At 39.5% G+C, this 21408-nt stretch overlaps 1 protein-coding gene across 4 annotated transcripts in view; it reads right to left on the bottom strand.

The window, feature by feature from the left end:
* Nucleotides 1-420: 420 nt before the first annotated feature.
* LOC144061945 (uncharacterized) overlaps nucleotides 421-21408 on the bottom strand; it is a 35212-nt gene continuing 14224 nt past the window's right edge. For 2 of the 4 annotated variants that reach the window (XR_013296323.1, XR_013296322.1), the window contains 16 exons: nucleotides 21001-21051; nucleotides 17211-17314; nucleotides 16565-16694; nucleotides 16435-16484; nucleotides 12831-12936; nucleotides 11372-11506; nucleotides 11196-11301; nucleotides 11055-11116; nucleotides 9908-10033; nucleotides 9730-9821; nucleotides 9500-9613; nucleotides 9225-9421; nucleotides 8014-8143; nucleotides 4785-4978; nucleotides 1654-3373; nucleotides 422-569 (listed from right to left, as the gene is read on the bottom strand). Coding sequence is in view for 1 of the 4 variants with exons in the window: in XM_077582899.1 (XP_077439025.1) it covers nucleotides 3136-3373; nucleotides 4785-4978; nucleotides 8014-8143; nucleotides 9225-9421; nucleotides 9500-9613; nucleotides 9730-9821; nucleotides 9908-10033; nucleotides 11055-11116; nucleotides 11196-11301; nucleotides 11372-11506; nucleotides 12831-12936; nucleotides 16435-16484; nucleotides 16565-16694; nucleotides 17211-17333 (1803 nt within the window). In the remaining 3 variants the exon portion in view is untranslated. The other 2 variants (XR_013296321.1, XM_077582899.1) reach the window with 2 other exon arrangements.

The following is a 21408-nucleotide window of genomic DNA, read 5'->3' as shown; positions in this document are numbered from 1 at the left end:
GGACTGAAAGAAGAAAGGCTTGGCTGGGGGGGGTCTCAGGAGTCAGCATCTGCAGCTAATAGGACGAGAAGAGAAATGAAGCTACAGCGGACTCACCTCAGAGCTTATCGGTGTGCGCTGGATGTTGCTGAGGCTGTTAAGGCGAACCAGATGTAGTACAGGTTGTGCAGTGCCACGACGTGTTAGGTACAGCCTGGGTCAACCAGAGGCGTCTTGGCAGTCGAGTAAGAGGAGGCTGATGTTCATTTAAATGTGCTGCAGATGTTTCTGACAAGGTCTTAGGGCTCATCTTCCTGACTTGCATAGCCTCCACGTTCCCATTTGGACGTTTTGCCTGCCTGCAAGGAGTGGATGGTAGCAGGAGTGTTACATCCTGAATGTGTTTTCTGGTTTATGTTGGTCTTCATGTCTTTCTTCTTTTGCCAGCAGCAGTGTTTATAGGATGGTGTCTCATTTTCCCCAGTGTTAATTCATTTCCATAAAGACAGCCATGACACATAGTCTCCTCTGCCCTGCGTGTCTGCAAGCGCCGCTCTACTTTTCTGAACTTCATCACCCATCCGGGTGGACTGAAAGAGCAGAAAGAACATTCCTGTTGTGTCTAATTTTAACCATAAACATTATGATCACTGTCAGTCTTTCTACTTCTTCATACATCCTGACATTGCATTGTGTTGTGGTTTTGGATGACTCCTCGCTAAACTGAGCTAACACTTCCTGAGGTATGACATTATGGTCTATCTGTGTCAGTTTACAAGTTGCGGCCTGGTCAACTTTATTTTCCAATGTAGGCGCTCCAATTTGCCAGAATCATATTTCTCCTTCTTTGTGACTGTTTCTGGCAACCAGTATCTCCCATCCGCATGACATCGAGCTCCATTTCTTTTTATTGCCACATTATATTACACTGGTGAGTGACCAGTGACCTTTCTCATCAGCGGGATGAGAAAAACTGGTTTCTTGTCCTCGGGCTCTTTGGACCCCCAGTAGCCTTGGTCAGCGGCTGGTACTGTTTGCACTGTCAAGCTTGCACGAGCAACTGGCTCTTAACGAGGGAGAACGAGATTGAAATGAGGCATTTCTGCAGCCAAGGGTTTATTCCCACAGCCCGATGGTTTGCATTACAATATACAAAAAGCCAAACGCGGCTTAACTTTCAAAGAAAGCTGTACGTGTGTGTTCTGCAAAGAGAATATAGGATGCACGGCATTCAGTCATGTATGTAACTAGATTACATGTTTTCTGATACTTCCAGGAGTTCCCCTGCGCAGCATCAAGCATTCATTGTTTCACCCTTAGGAATAGACTGACAGATGTTTGACAAGTATGCTCCACACCGGTCTACTAAGCTAAGGATTTGTATTCTTTGATTCTTAATTTACAGCTCTCTCAAGTGTCATAAATTTTGAAAACAAAAAGCACATGGAATAGTGAATGCATGTTAGTGTGACTATTAAGGTTGCAGCGATTGAGACCGCGTAGAAGTACTTATACTGTATTTCAGGGTGACCAAACGTCCTCGACAATGTCCACTTTTTTATCCGGGGCGTGTGTATTAAAAAAGTTCAGGTTTTGTGTGTGTGTGTGAGTGTGTGTTATTATTCTTATATATTGATTTTTTTTTTTTAAGTAGGTCAGGTTTTTTTTACATACCTTACTTCCTGAACATTCAAAAAAGCTGATGAAGTGTCCTGGCAGCCCATAAATTTAACTCACTGGTAGAGCTCTGATCTCCCAAACCAGAGATACAGTCATGGTGCGAGTTCAATTCCCCACCATCAAGGTCGATTGCTGGAGGTTGTTTGCTTAAAAAGTGGATCTCAGGGCAAAAAAAGGACATTAGAACATGATGTCATAATGTATTCATTTATCGAGTAAGACTTCAAAAAAGAGTTATGTTTTTTGTTTCATGTTCTACCCATACAAAGGAGGCATATGTTAAAACAGTTTAATATAATGTATGGCATATTTGAGTAAACATAAAGTATTATTTAGAATATTCCCAGGCCGAGCAGAGTGTGCTCTTTTTTTAAAAATCTAAATATGGTCACCCTCCTATTTGACTACTTGCCGAATAGCAGTATTTGGCAATGCCATAACAACTTGCAATTGTGATGAAAATGTGTATTACTTAAACCAACTATTGTTCAAAACAGAAACATAGCAGAAGTTTCACTCAATTGTAACACTTTTTAGCTAACAACTTGTCAATACAGACATTTAACATCCAACTCCTTGTTTTGCTACACATTTAATTGTAGCCTATAGTACAACGCAGTGTCTCAGTCTGAACACTAGGGGGCACTGTGTAAACAGATTACCTAAATAAGAGACAGAGAAGAAGAAAAAAACATGTCTCAAGAACATAGCGTCTGGGGGATATAAACAAGTAGGAATGGATGTCATGTTACCTCTGTGTGTTAACTACAAAATAAAGTGAAGTGAGCAAAAAGAAATACTGGTACAGGATTGTTTTTTGAGAGTACATTATGTAAACTTAAGTTATAAAATGAAACTTTATCATGACCAAGATTGAGGAAGCCTGCTTTAAAGCATCTCCAAAGTATGTCAGGCCGATGTAGAAGTCAGGGTTGGGGAATCCAGGTCCAGGAAGTAAAAACCCTGCCACTGATTGGCCTTTAGTCACAGGTGGTTCTACTTTTTATTTTATTTATTTATTTTTAATTTTTAATTTTTTTGTAGGTGCTTCTACTTAACTGGCAGGTAAACAAGCTCATAGAAGCACCTGTTGAGTAGAAGCACCTGTTGCTAAAGTCAAACTGTTTCAGGGTTTGTTCTCTCTGGACCTGGATTCCCCAACCCTGGTAGTGGTACAGTATCAAATTCAGAACAGATGTACAGTATTGGCACCAGTATCAATCAGTATCAGTGTATCCCCAGTGACATGTGTTCTCTGCATGATACATGATACAGTTTTTACAGTGAGATGTAGGAATGGGGCTAACATTACCACAAGGCTTTGAGGTTGTGTCTACAATCAGCAATTATAGCAATAGTGCCACAACAGAATTTTTTTTTCCCGCTAATAACCAAATTAAATACTCCTTACCACCATTTTCATCACTTTTCAGTTTCTTAGTCTCTCTGTGTTCATCTCACGAACCCCTATTGCCATCAGATGGCCATTAGCCTGCGCAGTGATGGCGTTTCCGTAGCAATCACATCTCTCTCTGCTTGCAGGGGATTATTAGGGTTAACCATGTGCTGCAGGATAAGAGGGGGTTGATGTGAGGTGAGGGTTGCAGGGGGCTGGCGAAGCACAATGATCTGAGCACTGGTTTCCTGAAAAAGAAGGTCATTCAGTTCTTCTTCTGTGGAGTTGACCACTGGTGATCCGTTCACCTCCATAAGTCTGCAAAGAAGATTTCACAGAGAACTTGTCAGTGTAAAAATATTTACTGCATGATACACTCCACAAATACCCCCTATTAGTTTTTATATTTATGATGAAGAAAGCGTCAACATAGGAAATTAGCGTTAGACATCACGTGAGTGATTTACCCTCAAATAACGAAACTTTACACACAAACACGACAAGAACACATACACATGGTAATCCGAAAATAGTCTTCCAAATCTGTGAAAAATGAGTTGTACTGTATTTAAGTTTGACACTTTCTTCTTCTACTCTCATTTAAGTGTATCTCCATGCGTGCACCACACTGCCCCAAAGAGGCCAAAGTGCGCACAGCAGGAATGTAATTTCATATTGTCCCCCCACACCTGAAACTTGTAATCCAATGTCAAAGGGTCTACCCTGGTAAATCTAGCATGTCATCACCTGAGAGGGGCTCGTTGATCTATGTCTATGATTCTTGCTTTGGTTGTGAGAGCTCTGAGGTCCCAAACTTTGAATTATGTATGTGTGATTCTCGCTTATGGTGTGTGTGTGGTCAGTCAGTTTGGTCCACAATCGCTGGAGTCCTGCAGTTTTTGGAGGTTTCCCTCTTCCGACACAAGCTGAGTCCAATCAACAGGATCCTTATCAGGCTTATGCAGAGCTTGCTGATCGTATATCAGCTATGTTGGAGAAGGGGAACATCCCAAACCTGCAGGACTATTGCCCTCGAGGACCGAGTTTGCCCACTCCTGCCCTCGACCATAGGTGTCAAACTCCGGTCCTGGAGGGCCGAAGTCCTGCAGGTTTTGGATGTTTCCGTTCTCCAACACAGCTGATATATGATCAGCTCATCAGCAAGCTCTGCATAAGCCTGATAACGATCCTGCTGATTGGAATCAGCTTGTGTTGGAAGAGGGAAACCTCCAAAACCTGCAGGACTGCGACCCTCGAGTACCGGAGTTTAACACCTATGCCCTAGACCAGAGGTGGGCAATCTCGGTCCTCGAGGGCCGGAGTCCTGCAGGTTTTAGCGGTTTCTCACTTCCAACACAAGCTGATTCCAATCAGCAGGATCGTTATCAGGCTTATGCAGAGCTTGCTGATGAGCTGATCATATATCAGCTGTGTTGAAGAAGGGCAACATGCAAAACCTGCAGGACTCCGGCCCTCGATGCCCACCTCTGCCCTAGACCAACTACCACCTAAAGCAGGGGTGGCCAAGTTTGGTCCTTCAGAGCCACTATCCAGCCTATTTTCCATGTCTCCCTCCTTCAGCGCAACTGAATCTAATGATCAGCTCATCAGCAAGCTTTGCAGAAGCCTGACAACAATCCTGATCATGAATTGGGTTTGTTATTTTGTTATTGTTATTTTTGACTATTAAGTAGTTTCTGGTGTTATTTGGCAGGAGTGCCTGTGATACCTGTCATCCACACATAGTTGCGAGTTGTCCACCTCGACCACCACTAATCCACTGCCTTCTGCGTAACGACATGTAAATCCAAAGCAGCCATTTGGTCCGCAGCGCTCCTGGAAGACCAGCAGCATGACAGGAGACTGCGGTGACACCAGCTGGCTCAGGTTACCGATGGTCATTTTCTTTCTCTGAGCTTTCTCCTGAATACAGAAAAGACTGTCAGTTTACATTGTAAACATTATAATATGTGCATAAGTGCATACATTCAATGACAGATACACACTTTTTAGATACAATAAGTATAGTGATATTTAAAAAAAATAAAATAAAATGGTTCCTAACGGTAATATAAGAATTTTTATTCCCCCCAATTGACAATAAAATGTGTACACATGTCCTTAGCTTGACAATGAGACACATATGGTCATGCTTACAAAATAACGTGCATCTGCAAAAGCAATGCACAATTGTTTAAATCACATCATCACATGTAAACGTCGTTGTGATTTATATATCTCATATGTAATTTCCCTGCATGCGCAACTCTATTTTCTAGAAGGCAGACCATAACAGATACCGCTGTGGCGAGGTCTCCGGAAGATAAGAGTGAGTGTGCGTCAAAGCTTGGAGACCACCAAGACGTGATGATTAGCGTTTGAGGACATCACACCACAAGTTGCTTGTGGGGATCAGAAATAACTTGTGAGCCTGACCGCTGAATTCCTCAGTTCCCTTATCCAGCTTCTTGGCGTCCTACCCCCGCCCTTTCTCTGTTAGGCGTGTGAATGTTTTACAGCAATTGATGTCGCTTCGCCGGGGTCAGGGGTCGAAACAAAAGCTTTCCTCGCCTCAGACGAGAGAGCCAGACAGGATATAGCCACAGAAATGCATCTGAAGCTCCTTGAGAAGTATGTTAATGCGCATCATTTTATCGTAGCTGCCCTCAATGTTGGACCGACGCCCAAAGATGGAGGGATTTTACCCATGTTTATCCGCATGACTTGATCAAACCCTAACCCAACGAGGGCAGCCACAGGCCACTTAGACTCAAGATGAAATAAAAGATTGAAATATGACCCACAACAATCACCAAAGATAAATGGTTGTCTAAATAAGACTTTGAAAAATGGCTACAACTTGGTTAGCTAAACAGACTTTTTAATGCTATACAACTACTACTACGCAATATATTTCCTCTGCCATTAACAGTGAAAATAATTTTGTTTAAAAGGCCAGACCACATTGATGACAGACATTAGGTGATGTTCACCAGCTCATAGACTAAGCTAGAAAAGTGGCTGGAAAATCAACCAGGCATGGACTTTAGACAGTGTTTACAATATACACTGGAACTTAAAATGTTAAACATAATTAGAAAATATGTTATAAATTACAACAAAAAAAAAAGTTTACAAATAGTTAATTGCAGCCTCAAACTGTCTCATTATGAATATATCTTTCCACTGCATAATGTAGATCCTTTTGCCTCGATCGGGACGATATTGTGCTTGTATTTCTACAAAAACACTTGATTGCGATGATATCGCGCTTTTATTGCTACAAAAACAATCACTGAGATGCTCTTGCATGTTCATTGTCGGACCCAGAAGCGTCAAATGAGGCGGGCGGGGCTTTTGGGAATGCAAAATTTGCAGAACATTTTGACTTTTGGGGGATACTTTTTCAGGTAATGTTTGTTTAACTCCAAAGTCTACAATGTTTGAGGTTTTCCACTTCAGAGGTTCCACTTAGCATAATTTGACTGTCATTGTATAAATACAAACTACAGGGTATGCACATGCAAGTACATGCAGGTTCTTTTCAAGCAAGCCGAGACAAGCAAATAGGTTATTCTTTCAATTTCCCCTCTTTAAGAGTCTGTCTGAAGTTTTTTGTCCAAGCTAAGACGCTTATTTAAAATCATTTCCGCTATTTGTTGTGCTTCCCCTCCACCCTTCGCACTCTTCCCTCTGTTTCTCTTTCCCCTCCCTCTCGGCTGCTTTATTGATGCTCGCCAGTTGGACGAGATCCTTGGAGATTAGACAGCCAATGATGAAATATTTCCTTATTGTCTGCAATGCAGGGCAGCCTACCAGCCCAAATACAGGGCGGTCTGCTCCTTATTAGAGCAGTGGCTCCATCAGTTCCCAGGCTGCTCCTCAGTCCTGACCTGTGTGTTAACTCTGATTAGGTCATATGATAAACATTAACGCTGCCGCTTTTCCCACAAGCTCGGCACCTTAAAAAAGCGCGGCCTTGGGGCAGCAACGTGACACGGGGCACCATTCAAAGCCCAAGCCGCGTGTGTCCTTTCATGGCACCTCGTTAGGCCTTCTCCAGCGGGATAAAAGGCCCACATTAAAAAAGAAGTGGGCTCCTCCGGGGATAGATGGAGATAGTTTTACACATCCTGGCCCATTTCTCCACTGCGCTCTCCCAGTGCCCTTTGTCGCGCGCATTCCATTGTTGGTATGGTCACAGGCTCTCGGGTGTCAGGTCTAAAACAACATTTTCAGACGTAGTGCATGACTATCCACAAGTCCCCTTGCTTGTGTGCCCATACCCAAAAGGGGACACCCTGCACAGCTACAGCACAGTGACGTTAATGCGGCAGGCATTGTGTTGTCCCGTGATAGGATCAAAGATGATAGGGTCACTGACCTTGACTCCAGGAAGTCATTTATACTTTCAATGTCCCAGATCTATTGTTGCTAAAAGGACAATATGAGACCTTCACAGCGTTAAACTTGAATGGACGTCAACTCCCAGTACAACACTTCAATGGTAACCCCCAAAAAATCTTGAAAAAAAGTGAAATAGCCATTTGTGTTTGTCTATATAGTTAGCATTTTACTTCCTGGTACATAAAGAATTGGACAGACGTGTCATTATTGATTCTGGACACTTTTAACATTAAAACTTCAGGTTCAATGTGCACTGGGATGAAATATTAAAAATGTAAAAATACTTTCCTACACCTGTGCACGTAATCCTGCTACCTAATCCAAACCCTGCTTTTCATGTTTGGTGGCAGTAACAATGTGATGTGAGCTGATTTTGCATATCAATCTAAGTACATTTTTAGCAATAAAAACATTATTATTCCCACACTCAACAATTTTCCCACATACCAACGGACTGTTTCTCAAGCTTTCTACTAAACTTGTTCCAATGCCAACATTATGCCAGACCAGGCGAGTGCCAGACTTTATTTAATATAATATAATCAAAGTACCTTAATATAATTGTCCTGCAGAACATTTTGGAGATGTGCCACCTGTCGGTTGAGATGAACCATGGAGATTTCATCTTTAAACACTTGGCAGTTGAGCTTCATTTTCTCCAAAAGACGAATATCCAATTGTCTGGAGGGAAAGAGAAACTGTAAAAACAAATGCATGCACATGGCTAAATTGTGTGAGACATAAAGTGGCATGAAATGTAGATGCATATTAATAATATGCATATAATATATTATAGATCAATCAGATATGTTGCCTAATGTGAAATGATTTTAAGTGATGTGAAATTATACTATACTAATTATTTAATTAATGTCATTGGTAATGAATGTGGAATTTTTTGTGAGGGGCGGACATTTTGGCATGTTGAAAATCATTTTCAAGGTGAATTGAATCAGTTGCACATTTAGAATTTGGATGAGAATGATGTAAATCTGTTTTGTTAAACGTGTAATTTTCTTGGGGGGGGGAATAATTGAATTTTTGGTAAAGAAGAATTTGTTGAATGTAAATTGAAGGAGCTGAACATTTGGAATTGAAAATGGTAATGATGTGAATCTGTTATGTTGAATGTGACATTGGGAATGAATGCTTATCGGCGGAAATTTGGCCTCATTCGGAATGAAAAGGAAATTTTTGGGTGAACATTTTTCATTATGGAAAACCTGTGAATAAATTGAATGAGAAAAATATTAGCCCCCACGGTGTGATTTTTTTTTTAAATATGTTGAAATTGCAATAATGTGAACCTGATGAATTACGTGGAAATACATGCATGTCAAAAATTTGTGAGGAATGAAAAAATTAAGAATAAAGTACTGTATGTGTCAAGGTCTTCAGCACACATTTCGTCACCCTCATAAAATAATTGCCTACGTCATTTTTTATTTTTTTTTACAAAAAATATTGTTTTGCCTAAATCATCTCCTCATTATGCCAATGTTTTAATTTTTTTGTGTTTCCTGAAAAATCTGGGGGGGAATGAATTGGGCGATTATTTTAAGAAGGTGTCGATTTGATTCATGCTTTTCTGACAATGCCATCAAAACCAAGCATAATTATCTTTGTAGAGGCGGAAATGTTTATATGTCCCTAATCCACTAGCCACTTTGTTTATTTCTATATTAATGTGGCTGCAAAATACAACCAGGTACTTGACAAAGACTGTTTTCAATTCAGATGATCAGCACAAAAGACATTTTACTTTTTCCTGTGAGCAGCAGAGTTGTTGATGTGATCTCGGAGGGTCTGAAGACTTTGTTTCTTGTCGCTCAGCCTTCTTTGGAGCAGTTCCAGTTTCTGTTCCAGCTCAGCTGAGCCGAGCATTTCTAAATTCTCATCTCCGTCCGAGTTCTTTAGCTCAGAGCAAAATGCTACCAGGCCGAGGTGGAGCTCCTGCACCTTTTAGTCCAAGAGCGATCAATCAGTTTGCGGAGTATATTTCAAGTACTATAGTGCAATTTAGAGGATGGGCCCAACCTGGAGGATGACATTTTGTAGTGACTCCACCTGCTGGTTCAGCTCTTTGATTCTCTCCTCCTTTTGTACTCCAGTAGAGCTGTTGGCCTCTGGGCTGTTTTGGGTGGCAGTATTCTACAATGCAAAGACAATTATTATTATTATTATTATTATTATTATTATTATTATTATTATTATTATTATTATTATTATTATTATTATTATTATTATTATATGATTGAACATGTTACCCTTTTAGACAAATGCAACTCCAGCTGCCTGTCAGACGGAGATGTCAGCAGACTCCCAATCTGCTGATCCTGGGAGAGCTCTGCCGTGGAATCTGGAAATAAAAGCAGATGTGCACATGATGTCTTCATGCTGTTGTGATGAAACTCTAATGTAATGTGAGCTCTTTTTTTTATATACCTTTCTGCTCTTTCAGTGAGAAAAGGCTTCTGTCATCTGTCTTTCCCAGCATTTTGAGACACGAGTCCATTATTTTGCCCGCTGTTGTTTCTTTTGGCGTTCTGAGGTGAACTATTCGCTCTGATGCTACAACACACAAGTTTATTTTAGCACAATACATGTATGTCTTTGGAAGAGATGTGGATTACAGCCCGGACTGGTCACCAGCAAATATAGACACCCAACCATTCACATTACATCAACACCTCTGGATGATTTCAAACAACTCAACATCATATTTTCGGAACGTGAAAGAAAAGCCAATTTACTCTGAAAAATCCCACAAAAGCACTGGGTGAGCATGCAAACTCCAGACAGGAAGGCCAGAGTTGAGATTTGAACCCCTAACCTCACTGTGAGGAGGATGTGCTAACCACCAAACCACCATGCTGCCTCCTATAATTATAATTTAACTAAATAATATTGTCCTCCCAAATCAGACAACCACAGTGAATGCAATGGCATTTTTCTTGTCAGCTCTCTACAAATTGCAATTCTGTATGATATCCGGAACAATATCCCAGTCTAAAATATTTGATTTACACAGAAATGGGGGTTACGGTAAGAGTCCATAAACAAGCACTTCCTAAAAAGATGCATGACAAAAATGCCATTTAAATATGGACAAAATACAGGCTGTTAATATATTTCATTTTTCACAATACATTTCTCATTCAAGGATGACATAAAACTCTTGAACAGCAAACCAACATTAAGTGCAAGAACTCTTTAGTGCATTTCTTTATACAAAAAAATAACACTCCGATTTGTTAATATTATTGAGGTATTAGGTTTTTCCTGCATACCATTCTAAATCCGCAAAAATTAATAGGCCTACTCATATTATAAGGTCCAGTAAAGGGCAACTCAGCCACATCTGTCACCTAGTGGTGAATGGTGATATTACAACTTTAAACCACAATGGATGCATGGTTGCAGTTTCAATCTTCTCAATTTCATCAGCCAACACTTCCATTGCTCAGAATCCAAACCATCTTTATTGGCCAAGTATGTAGAAACACGTGAGGATTTTTTCTCCGGTAGTATGTATGAGCCACTCAAGTATTGTAGAACAAGCAACAAGAAAAACAAAAACGACATTACTCACCATTAATAGTCACCTCGATCAACTGTGAATTCCTTTGTGCTATGTAGTTTTGGTTGTTGTGTCTGGGATTGGAAAGGGGAAAAACATAGAAATAGTTTAACAATGCAAATGTGCATTGAGGTTAATGAGGCCAGTTTGTACCTGATCTTGACGGATGATCGGTTCATGCTCAGACAGTTCACGTGTGGTGAGGACTTGGATTTGATCATCGGCATGAATGTTTTTACATGATTATAGCCGAGGGACCCTACCAGGAAGTACACATTTAATAGACTTCAAAGATGCTGAAACATTAGTTGAGGTTATTGGAAGCGTACCAAAAGTGCTGGGAGGGTGCAGCTCATTATAAATAGCAGAAAGGAGTTTCTCCTTGTCTTGTAGTGTGTTGATGTGTAGGATGCCCAGCATGTTGACATCTATTGATGCTATGTCTGCTCCACACAAATTTGCCTCTGCAAGACAAATATTTCATGCAATACACATGATAAAGAGCCTTGACTCCATTTTATGAAGTCCATATTTTAAAACTTGAATCAATACACTTCTGAATAAAAAGCCTAGAATTAAACGTATTGTTATATGTGTTCATGTAATGAAATGCTATCGTAATCTAGATTCAAAATCTGTAAATTTTACTTTAATATTGTCATTATGTAGTAAAATGGAAATAAATACATTATAATTGCAAATTAAATACATTGTCATTAATTACAACGTGGTGCCTTGAGTTCTGAATTCGATTCATTCTGTGGCTTTTACCTCAAAACTCATCTCAAATATTTTCCCATTGAGATGAATGGTAGTGTCAATAAATTCCAAGCGCAAAAAAAGTGTTTTTAATGAGAAAAAAATAATCCTTTATATTATAGTGTGTAAAAATATGTAGTGATAGCATAATAAATCTATAAATCTAATGTAAAGAATATTTAAAAAAAAGTGTGTGTGTGTCATGATTAATTTATTTGATTGTGTGGCTCCTTCCTTGACCACCTGGGGGCAGGATAATATCGACATATGGACATAAATAGAAACAGCCACAACTAAGCTCAGTAACCTGCAGTAAAAGTCGTTTTTTTGTTTTTGTTTTTTTAGCAAAGAATAAAGAACATGCACTTGTGGTATTGTCATATTATCGGTCTACGTGTGTTGCACCATTGATTGTGTTCAATTATGTGTTGCTTAATGGGTAATAACATCCTGATACCAGTGCTTTTCGTTAGTATTAAAGATAATTGAACGTTCCAATGGCACCACCGTAGTAATGATATATTTTTTTAATAATGTATTTTATTACAGACACATTTAATTTATTCATTTAATTTTTTATAATTTTTTAAAATTCATTTTTTACTCCACATCTAAGATGCAGTAATATTTATTTTGAATGACAAAAGGATATGTTGATTGTAAAATCCAGAAAAAATTTAGATCAACATTATCAACATACTGTGACATCAGATTGTAAATTGGAAGGATAATGAACTGAATTATTGGATTATCGCGAAGGCCTTGACGACTTGTTACGCATGAATTCAATCTTTAGTTGCATGTTATAAATGCTATCATAAATCTATCACTTGATCTTTTACTAAATTATTATATAACCATTCAAATCTGAATACTTGAATTAAATAATTTTACAATTTTATTTTATGTCATTGAGACTAAATGGATAAAACGTATCCTATGTTGCTCCGTTAAGATTCAAAATGTCTGGCTTTGCTTTGCAGCCAGAAGGCAGGGAGGGACGGCAGACCTCCGAGACATGCGTCTTACCTTGGATGAAAGGGAGACATTTTTGCAATCCAATGCTAGTAAACCACTGGCACATCTCATTTGTGTTTCGCTCCTTGAGAGATTTGGCCTCTTGCCTGTTCACAGTCTGGAGGGCGAAGAGGAGATCAGAGCATTCAGACTCATGACTAATGTGCTTTCCAACCTGTGAATAATGTCGAACACAGTTATAATGATTTCATATTTGTCATTACACTCAATGGCCCCTTTTGCTGTGTGAATTCATGGGATTAACTGTAGCTGTGTGATGAATACAGATATGTATCAACATTACACTGCAATAGTGTGGAGAACTTTTCCGGGTTTCTTTTCTTTCCAGGTATTTGCATCTGGATCTGATACAAAACTTTGAAGAGAGCAGGCGCCAAATAATTGACATATCACGGCACCGGCGCAGTGGCGCCGCCCGTCTTGCCAGTGCAGCCTCCCATTTTTTTCAATCAGACGACTACTAATTGTTATGCCCCTCCTGCACGGTAGACAGCGCTATGTACCACAATATGTTGTAATCCACCTCAATAGGAGTCTGGAGACGAAGAATCTCCCGAGTCCCATTAAGACACTTCAAATCAGTGCATCAACATGACACGTTTTTGGCAATGTCATGTTGGTTTCCCCGTGACCGTGAGATGTGAGTGACTGTTTAAAATATCTTTTATATTCAGATGGATTGTTTTGAACGGACATCAATAAGTTAACGTTGTTTTGCACAAGCTAAAAATAAATGCATGAGCTGAATGACGACCAAAGACATGAAACAGGAAACAGAAGTAGAGAGCGACTTTCCAAATTAAAAGCATTGAATTTCAAAATAAGAGATATAAACATCACACACAAAAGAGCTTGAAGAATACACCTTAGCATTTACTCACTTAGTATATATGCCCTAACGAATTTAGTCTAGAAGTGGGGGCTTTAATAGTAGGATTTAATGAACATTATTATTCAATAATAACATTAGTAACACTATGTGGTTGTAAATAAAGTGCTAGGATTAACACATTTTCTTTTTTTAATAGGGTGTGTAGAAAACGGAACAAGAAAATATGACTTGTTCCTTAAACGAAACGAATTTCAATTTTCAAACAAATTGCAAATTTCATTCATGTTAAACACTGTTAATTGCAATTGTTTGAATATTGTACCCTTTTGTCTAGCACATTGTGGGCAAAAATCTCCTGTGTGCTATAATCCTACCATGCATTTCCTGAACCGGTTACATGTGCTATAATATGTACTTAAATATATTTCAACGTTTAGAGACTCCGTTAGAAATGAATTGTTTAAAAAACAAAAGTATTTGGCATAATCTTTGGATACGCATATTAAGTATCCTTGGCCCCTCCCTGGCCCCCTCATTTATAAAAGTAGGCTATTTGGAACTGATACACTTAGAATAGACAAATGTGAGTAAGTCATGTATCGGGGTTCCTTGAGATTAATGTTTATATCTGTAAAACATGTAGTAATGACATAAATACTGTATATGTAACAAGGTCAGTGAAAAACTTTGAAATACTCTACTGCATTATAACTACACAACATCTGTAAAATGATAAATAACTGGAGTGTTGTTCTCTTGTCAAAAGGTGAAACTAACATTTACCGTCAGGTTTTTTGAGTGACACGATTAAAAGAAACTGAGACCAAGAAATCTTGATGTGTGTCCTCACTAATCTGAAACACAATGCAGGTGAACGCCACTGGTTACATATAGAGATCTCATCTCATCATAGAGGATAAAGAATAAGACCGTCAGTACTTTTACATTGAATTTGTTGCTGCACCATTTGTGTTAAAATATCAATTATTTAAAAGGTGGTACAGTATAATGTATGTGTGTCCCATTACATGTTAGCATAGCATTAAGATAGTGGGCTAACGGCTAAGCTATGTGTTTGTTTTAAATTCATAATGCGTAGTTCTCATAGTTTAATTTGGTTTGACAATATACTTCAACTTTTGAAGAATTGCTCACTATTGGCCAAAAGGCTGTTTATTGACACGAGTTGAGTTTACCATCACCATATCCCATACTCATGACCCAAGTTTGCGCTCGCAAGTCAAAGCACAAAAATATATTGAATAATGTATTGAAAAACTCGCAAGTTGGGTCACTCGTATTTCAGGGCATGACTGTATTTGCAAGTTTGCTTGCAATAATTCCATTCAGCCTGTGAGCCACTGACATCACCAAACATTTGCATTCTTCTTTTCTGATGTTTTTTTATCCACTTGTTAGTTTTTCTTCTCTCTTTTTTTCTCCACTTTACCAAGTGAAATCTATGCTCCATAGGGCTGAAGTCCACTTCTTTGCCCTATGTCTTGTTGCATAACGAAGGATCTATCACTCTCACTTGTTCGACAGACAAAAATAATAATTTTGCTCATGCCATCATGCGTTACATCAAGGAAGATTTATGATTCAGTCATGGAAAAAGCTATGCAAGCCTAAACCATGAAATTATCTTTACCAAGTTTCACAGATTAGTTTGTTATTGTTGAGGTTTTGGATCATGAACAGTTCCTTTCTTTAGCAAATCGTTAGCCTTCCCATCACTTTGGTAATGGTTCATCTAGTGACTTTTTTTTTTTTAAATGCTTGTCTCTGCTTTTTTGGGGCAAATTCCAGCTGGTCTTCCAATTATTCTTTGCATGTTCTGGTCTAGTCTCCTTTTTGTTCATGACATCTTTTGTAAACCGTAAATGATGACTATTACATTCATGCTCTTTGGAGGTTGTTCCTGATGTCACTTGTTGTTTTGGGCCCTTTTTTACAGCTCCCACATTGTTTCTATCATAAACCGCGGTTGTTTTCCATTGTATTATACCCCTTTGACATTTGTTACTTAGTACACCAGTGGTTCTTTTCAAGACATTCCAAATGTTTGTGAAATGGCTTTGATTGATCTTCTCTTTGCTTCATGAGTGTTAAAATTTTCACCAGTAAACAGAACTGTGGCTTGTTGTTAACGCCTTTAACTTGTGTAAATTTAGTCTTCACAGTTAATAAGAGGTGCTGTCTTCCAAATTGTTTTCAATCCAGATGTAAATTACTACTACTAATAATAATAATAATCATCATCATCATTATTTTAGAGGGAAATTCATACAACTTACTCAGTATATACACACTTGCCAAGATACATATCCGCCAAATTCAAGAACAAAACCTACGACTTACTAACCAAAATAAACCCACTCCTCACTCACCTAGCCGACTTACCTACTAAAACCAATGCTTGAACCCTCTACCTAATCTTATTTCCTGCCTAGTCTTTTATCCATCATCTCCTATCCATCCATCGTATATCTCAAACAAATAGTGATCATGGCTTAAGATAATAATTACAGGGGTGCTAATATTTCAAATTTGTGAAAATGCACTTCTTGCTAAGGATGTACATAATCTCACTCTGCAAATCCTAGAAATTTAAGACTAAACACCTGAGACTATTTTCAGAGCGATTGCTTTGACAGCTCTAGAGATCAGGGAAAAATAAACAGAGCGTAATCTGTAATTGCAGTCGATCTGGGTCGTGTGCTGATGCCACCCTGAAGGTTCGTCTTCGATGGTACACGGTACCTTCTCTGGGAAGTTTCCATTCTGGTCCTTTGATTTGGTAACACATGATGCTGAAAGAACACATAATTTTATGGTTAAAAATGGTGCATAATGAATTAATTTGTTCTTAATCAAATCATGAAAGACCCACCAACAGTTGTACGTCGTTGCCGTGGAGACCTCTTCCCTTGCACTTGCTGGTCCGAGGTCTGGGTTAATGCGTGAAAAGAGTCACTCCCAGTTTGTGTGTCCCCTAAACTGCAGGAGCGAGTGATTGGCCTCTACAACATTAACAGAACAAACCAAAAAAGGGTTGTACAGACTAGTCAACTTGAGTCGACTTTACTACCCCACAATAAAAATTGACGGTGTAGCGTTGACTAGTCAACAAGCATGCGTTTTTAGCTAGAATAGCAGGAGGCAGAGCCACTTTTGGCAAATGAGTGCAATGAAATTACTCCATAATCTTCATTGATTGATTGTCTTTTCCCGATTTATTAAGTGAGCCTTAACAAGTAAAAGGAAAAGAAGCCAGACTTGAGCAGGGTTTTGATGTCATTAGCAACTATTTGACACCACTTGACTTGCATCACATTAGTGGTGGATTTGAAAAAGAGAGATTGACATTAAATATCATGTGTAGCAATACACAATAAGAGCCTTAGTCAGATCATGGAAATGCTTCTGAGGAATGTGTAGAGACTCTGTAGATACCTTTTAAATACATTAGTGGTACATGTGTGGGTGGGTCTGAACAAAAACATGTGACATTATGGGCAACGTCTTGGCCTTCATACCCTCTGGTGAGTAAATGCATCCATTGTGGGAGCCTTAAGAGGAGGCCAGCCGGTAGCGGTCTTCAGCATGTCAGAGCAGCTCACATCGCTGTTGCTCAAGTCATCTATGTAAAATGACAACATCTTGATTAACTAGACATTTGCCATTTCTGGAGAAGTTGCGTGTGAAGGCGAAAGGCTGAAAATAAAATAACTTCAAAGTATGTGGAATGAAGTGGAATTAAAGTTGAAATGGTTTGAACCGGTCATTTGAAATGAATGGCGGGCTACCAGGGGTCGAAATCCCCCATAGGAATGAATGGTGGGCTACCAGGGGTCGAAATCCCCCATTGAAATGAATGGCGGGCTACCAAGGGTCAAAATCCCCCATAGGAATGAATGGTGGGCTACCAGGGGTCGAAATCCCCCATTGAAATGAATGGTGGGCTACCAGGGGTCGAAATCCCCCATAAGTATTTTGAGAGAGGAGTAAATAATCAAGAATATGTCCTAATATGATTTATTTTTATGTATTTTTTAGGTGAAAAATGATGGCACCTTGAAAATTGTTCCCAAATGGGATTGAATGAACCGAATCACTTACATTTCAAATGAGAATGATGTGAATCTGTTTTGTTGAATGTCTCATTAAGAATGAATATTGTGCGTATTTTATAAGTGAAAATGTTGAATGTTTGGTCATTGGTTAATTTTGGCATGCTGAGAATTGTTCCCAAGGTGAATTTCACGAGCTGAATGATTTAAATTTTAAATAGGAATGTGTAACGGTAAATGTGCCATTGGGAAGACATAGTTAACAGCTTTAGGGGAATGAGTGGGGAGTTGTGAAAAATGTTGAACTTTGGAAAAACTGTTAATATTTGAAATGAGAAAAATACTAGCCTCCATGGCGTAATTTTTTGAAATATATTGAAATTGGAGTGATGTGAATCGGATGAATTATGTAGAAAAAGATTTATGTCAAAAAAGTGCGAGGAATACAAAATATCCTTCATCCTTCACACCAAAAATCCATTCTGGTTAGTTCATTATCAGTTAGTAAATGCGTGGGAAAACAGCTAGTAGGGCATTCTTTGTGTTTTGTGTCATTTCTTTCAGGTCACAATGCTTGTTTGTAGAAAATGCATTGTCGCTGATAGACACAGCTTGATGAGGGTTGCTTGGCAACAAGTCAGACAATAACAACTAGTTGATGACGTACTTTTTTGACGACTCAAATTCCTTCCCACAGTAATGTACATTCCTTCATTTTCCGAATATCACATGGTCAGCGAGCCAGTGCCATATTTGTATGCTATCATAACAACCCAAGAGTATGACATTTAACCCAAGCATACACATTCATTAGCGCAAAACCTGGAAAGTTGAATGAGGCTGTATGAGCGTGACCTAAATTTTTCAAGCAAATAAACCTTTAAAGTTCTTTTGCGGTGTTTTCACAAAACGTATTCCAAAAGATGAAAAGTTGTCATGCATAATGTCACAATACATGTCATGATGTCATGACTTTTCCTGCAAATGATACCTCTAAATGTTGCACCACACTTGAGATTTCACATAGCTGTCATTAAATGACATCACGCCGGCAGTGGTGCGAACATCTCTTTATATTTAACAAATATTCAGACCCAACTATCAACAAATTAATGTAAGATACCGTGTCAATGGAATTTTGAATGCATTCATCTAGAAAAACTTAACTTAACTTAACTAAACTGCAATTACAAGAGCCTTTTTTAATTGTTTACCCAACAAATAATTCAGCCAAAGTTATGCAACACATGTTTTCCATTTCAGTTTTTTTGAAACGTTAGTTTGACGTAGGTAGGAGTGCAGATGCAGTCAGCATCAGATAAGACAGTTAACGGGTTTATGTGTATCAGTGAAGGAATCTGGTCTGGAGACAGGAGGAAAAGTAGGAGGGGGGCAAATTCGCTGGCACTCTCTTCATCACCTGGCTGGCCTGTGAGTCCATAAGGAGGGTCAAAATGTCAAGTCTACAGTCACGAAAACAACATGCCTTCTCTCCTCTTTTTGGGTCACCTCAGACCAGACAGTGAAAATTCTGTGGAACTCCCTTTCCTGTCTTGCTCTATGACTTCTTTTCACCAAGGATTGCAGAATTATCTCATGATGGCGAAAGAGCCAATGGAGTGTAGCCGAACACCCACAGTCGCGCGCAGACTTCACACAGTCTCTTGTCTGAGTCCAACCCAAACAAGAGGACAGAACCCTTTGGGCAGGCTCAGCGACAGAGCGCCTTGTTGCCTTATAGGGTGAAATTAGTAGGGAAGGAGAGATGGACGTTGTTCCCAGCCTTAGCAGTCTCCGTCAGGACATGTCAAAGCTTGAGCGAACTCTCTCACCCAAAACTGTTTAGCATTGTGTCCTTGCATGCCAATTCACACATTGAGCAATCAACCCTTTGGCTGATTTGATGGATCAGCAACAAATTGTACAAGACCATAGATACCCATCTCTTTCATACACGTACTGTGTGTCAATACAATAATTCCCTCAGAAGTTAACTTTAATATATTCTACACGGGACAAAAATATAAATGCAACACTTTTGTTTTTTGCTCCTATTTTTCACGAGTTAGACCTCCATCCATCCATCCATTTTCTTGACCGCTTTTCCTCACAAGGGTCGCGGGGGTGCTGGAGCCTATCCCAGCTGGCTTCGGGTAGTAGGCGGGGTACACCCTAAACTGGTTGCCAGCCAATCGCAGGGCACACAGAGACGAACAACCATACTCACAATCACACCTATGGACAATTTGGAGTGTTCGATTAACCTGCCATGCATGTCTTTGGAATGTGGGAGGGAGGAAACCGGAGTACCCGGAAGAAAACCCACGCAAGCACGGGGAGAACATGCAAACTCCACCCAGGAAGGACGAAGCCCGGACTTGATCTCACGTGCTCTGCACTGGGAGGCGGACGTGCTAACCAGTCAGCCACCGTGCTGCCATGAGTTAGACCTAAAAACCTAAAAAAAATAAAATAAAATTTACAAATCACAAAAGAGGCCATCTCATTCAAATATTATTCACAAATCTGTGTTAGTGAGCATTTCTCCTTTTGTTGAGATAATCCTTCACACCTCACAGGTGTGGCATGTAAGGATGCCGATTAAACAGCATGATTATTGCAAAGGTGTGCCTTAAAAAGGTCACCCTGAAATGTGCCGAAAACCAGTCAGTATTCAACACAGATTTGTTACCAATATTTGAGGGGAATGGTCTTTTGTGTATGTAGAAAACATTTGACATCTTTAAGGACAGCTCACAAAAAAATGGGAGCAAAAACAAAAGTCTTAGGTTGATATTTTGGTTCAGCGTATGTTGAAATATTGACCGTTAAAAAGGAAATGCAAAGGTGGATGTATGTGAGGGCTCTCTTTCAGTATTATTGCTCCTGGCTGATTTGAGAGAATAGAAAGCGCTCATTGAGTGACAACTGAGGGAGGAGAGCATGCTGAGTCACAGGAACTCAAAACCTGGGAACCATCGGTCCAGCCAAGCACTGGGACTACGTGTACAATAGCTAAAATGGGATTCAAACAAAGGGGAACTTCTGCAACTCCCAAAGGAGGTGTTCGAGGCACTGTAGCGATGTCTCATAATGACTGCAATTTCATCTGAATGGGGAACGCAGCTCAACAGCTGGATGATGTCGACCATCATCTGGTGCCGTTTACCTCGCCTCTCTGGTTCCAAATGGAAACAGACCTTTTAAATTTGAATACAAATACTTACTTAGTACATGTGTCTGAAGAAAAACTCACCCAAGTTGAGCTCAGTGAAAGGCAAAAGTTTTATTCCGCTGTTGAAGTTGCCTGAAACACAGGAAGGTTAACAGACGTTTTAGCTTGCTTCCAACTGAAACCCACTGCTACTATTACTAATATTATTATTGGTTATGTGCTTTAGAGACAATCTTCAAGTCAAGTCTCTAATGGTTGTAACCTCAGCCTTCCACCATCTGCTGCATGACATCTGCTCACTCAGCTTGTAACCCTGTGCACTCAACAAAGAAAAGCTTGGAAGTCTGCTGCTCTTGTCATATTTCGATTTTCTTTCTTAGTAAACATTTGTGCTGATTTCTTATTTGCTGCAAAGGGTTGAGTACAGACTTCCTTAAAGACTGGACAATCCTAATTTGAATCCACATTCTTTAGATACCACTCCTCTAT

The sequence above is a fragment of the Vanacampus margaritifer genome, chromosome 12 (assembly GCF_051991255.1).
Source record: "Vanacampus margaritifer isolate UIUO_Vmar chromosome 12, RoL_Vmar_1.0, whole genome shotgun sequence".
NCBI lineage: Eukaryota > Metazoa > Chordata > Actinopteri > Syngnathiformes > Syngnathidae > Vanacampus > Vanacampus margaritifer.
This window is presented reverse-complemented; position numbering and strand designations above follow the sequence as displayed.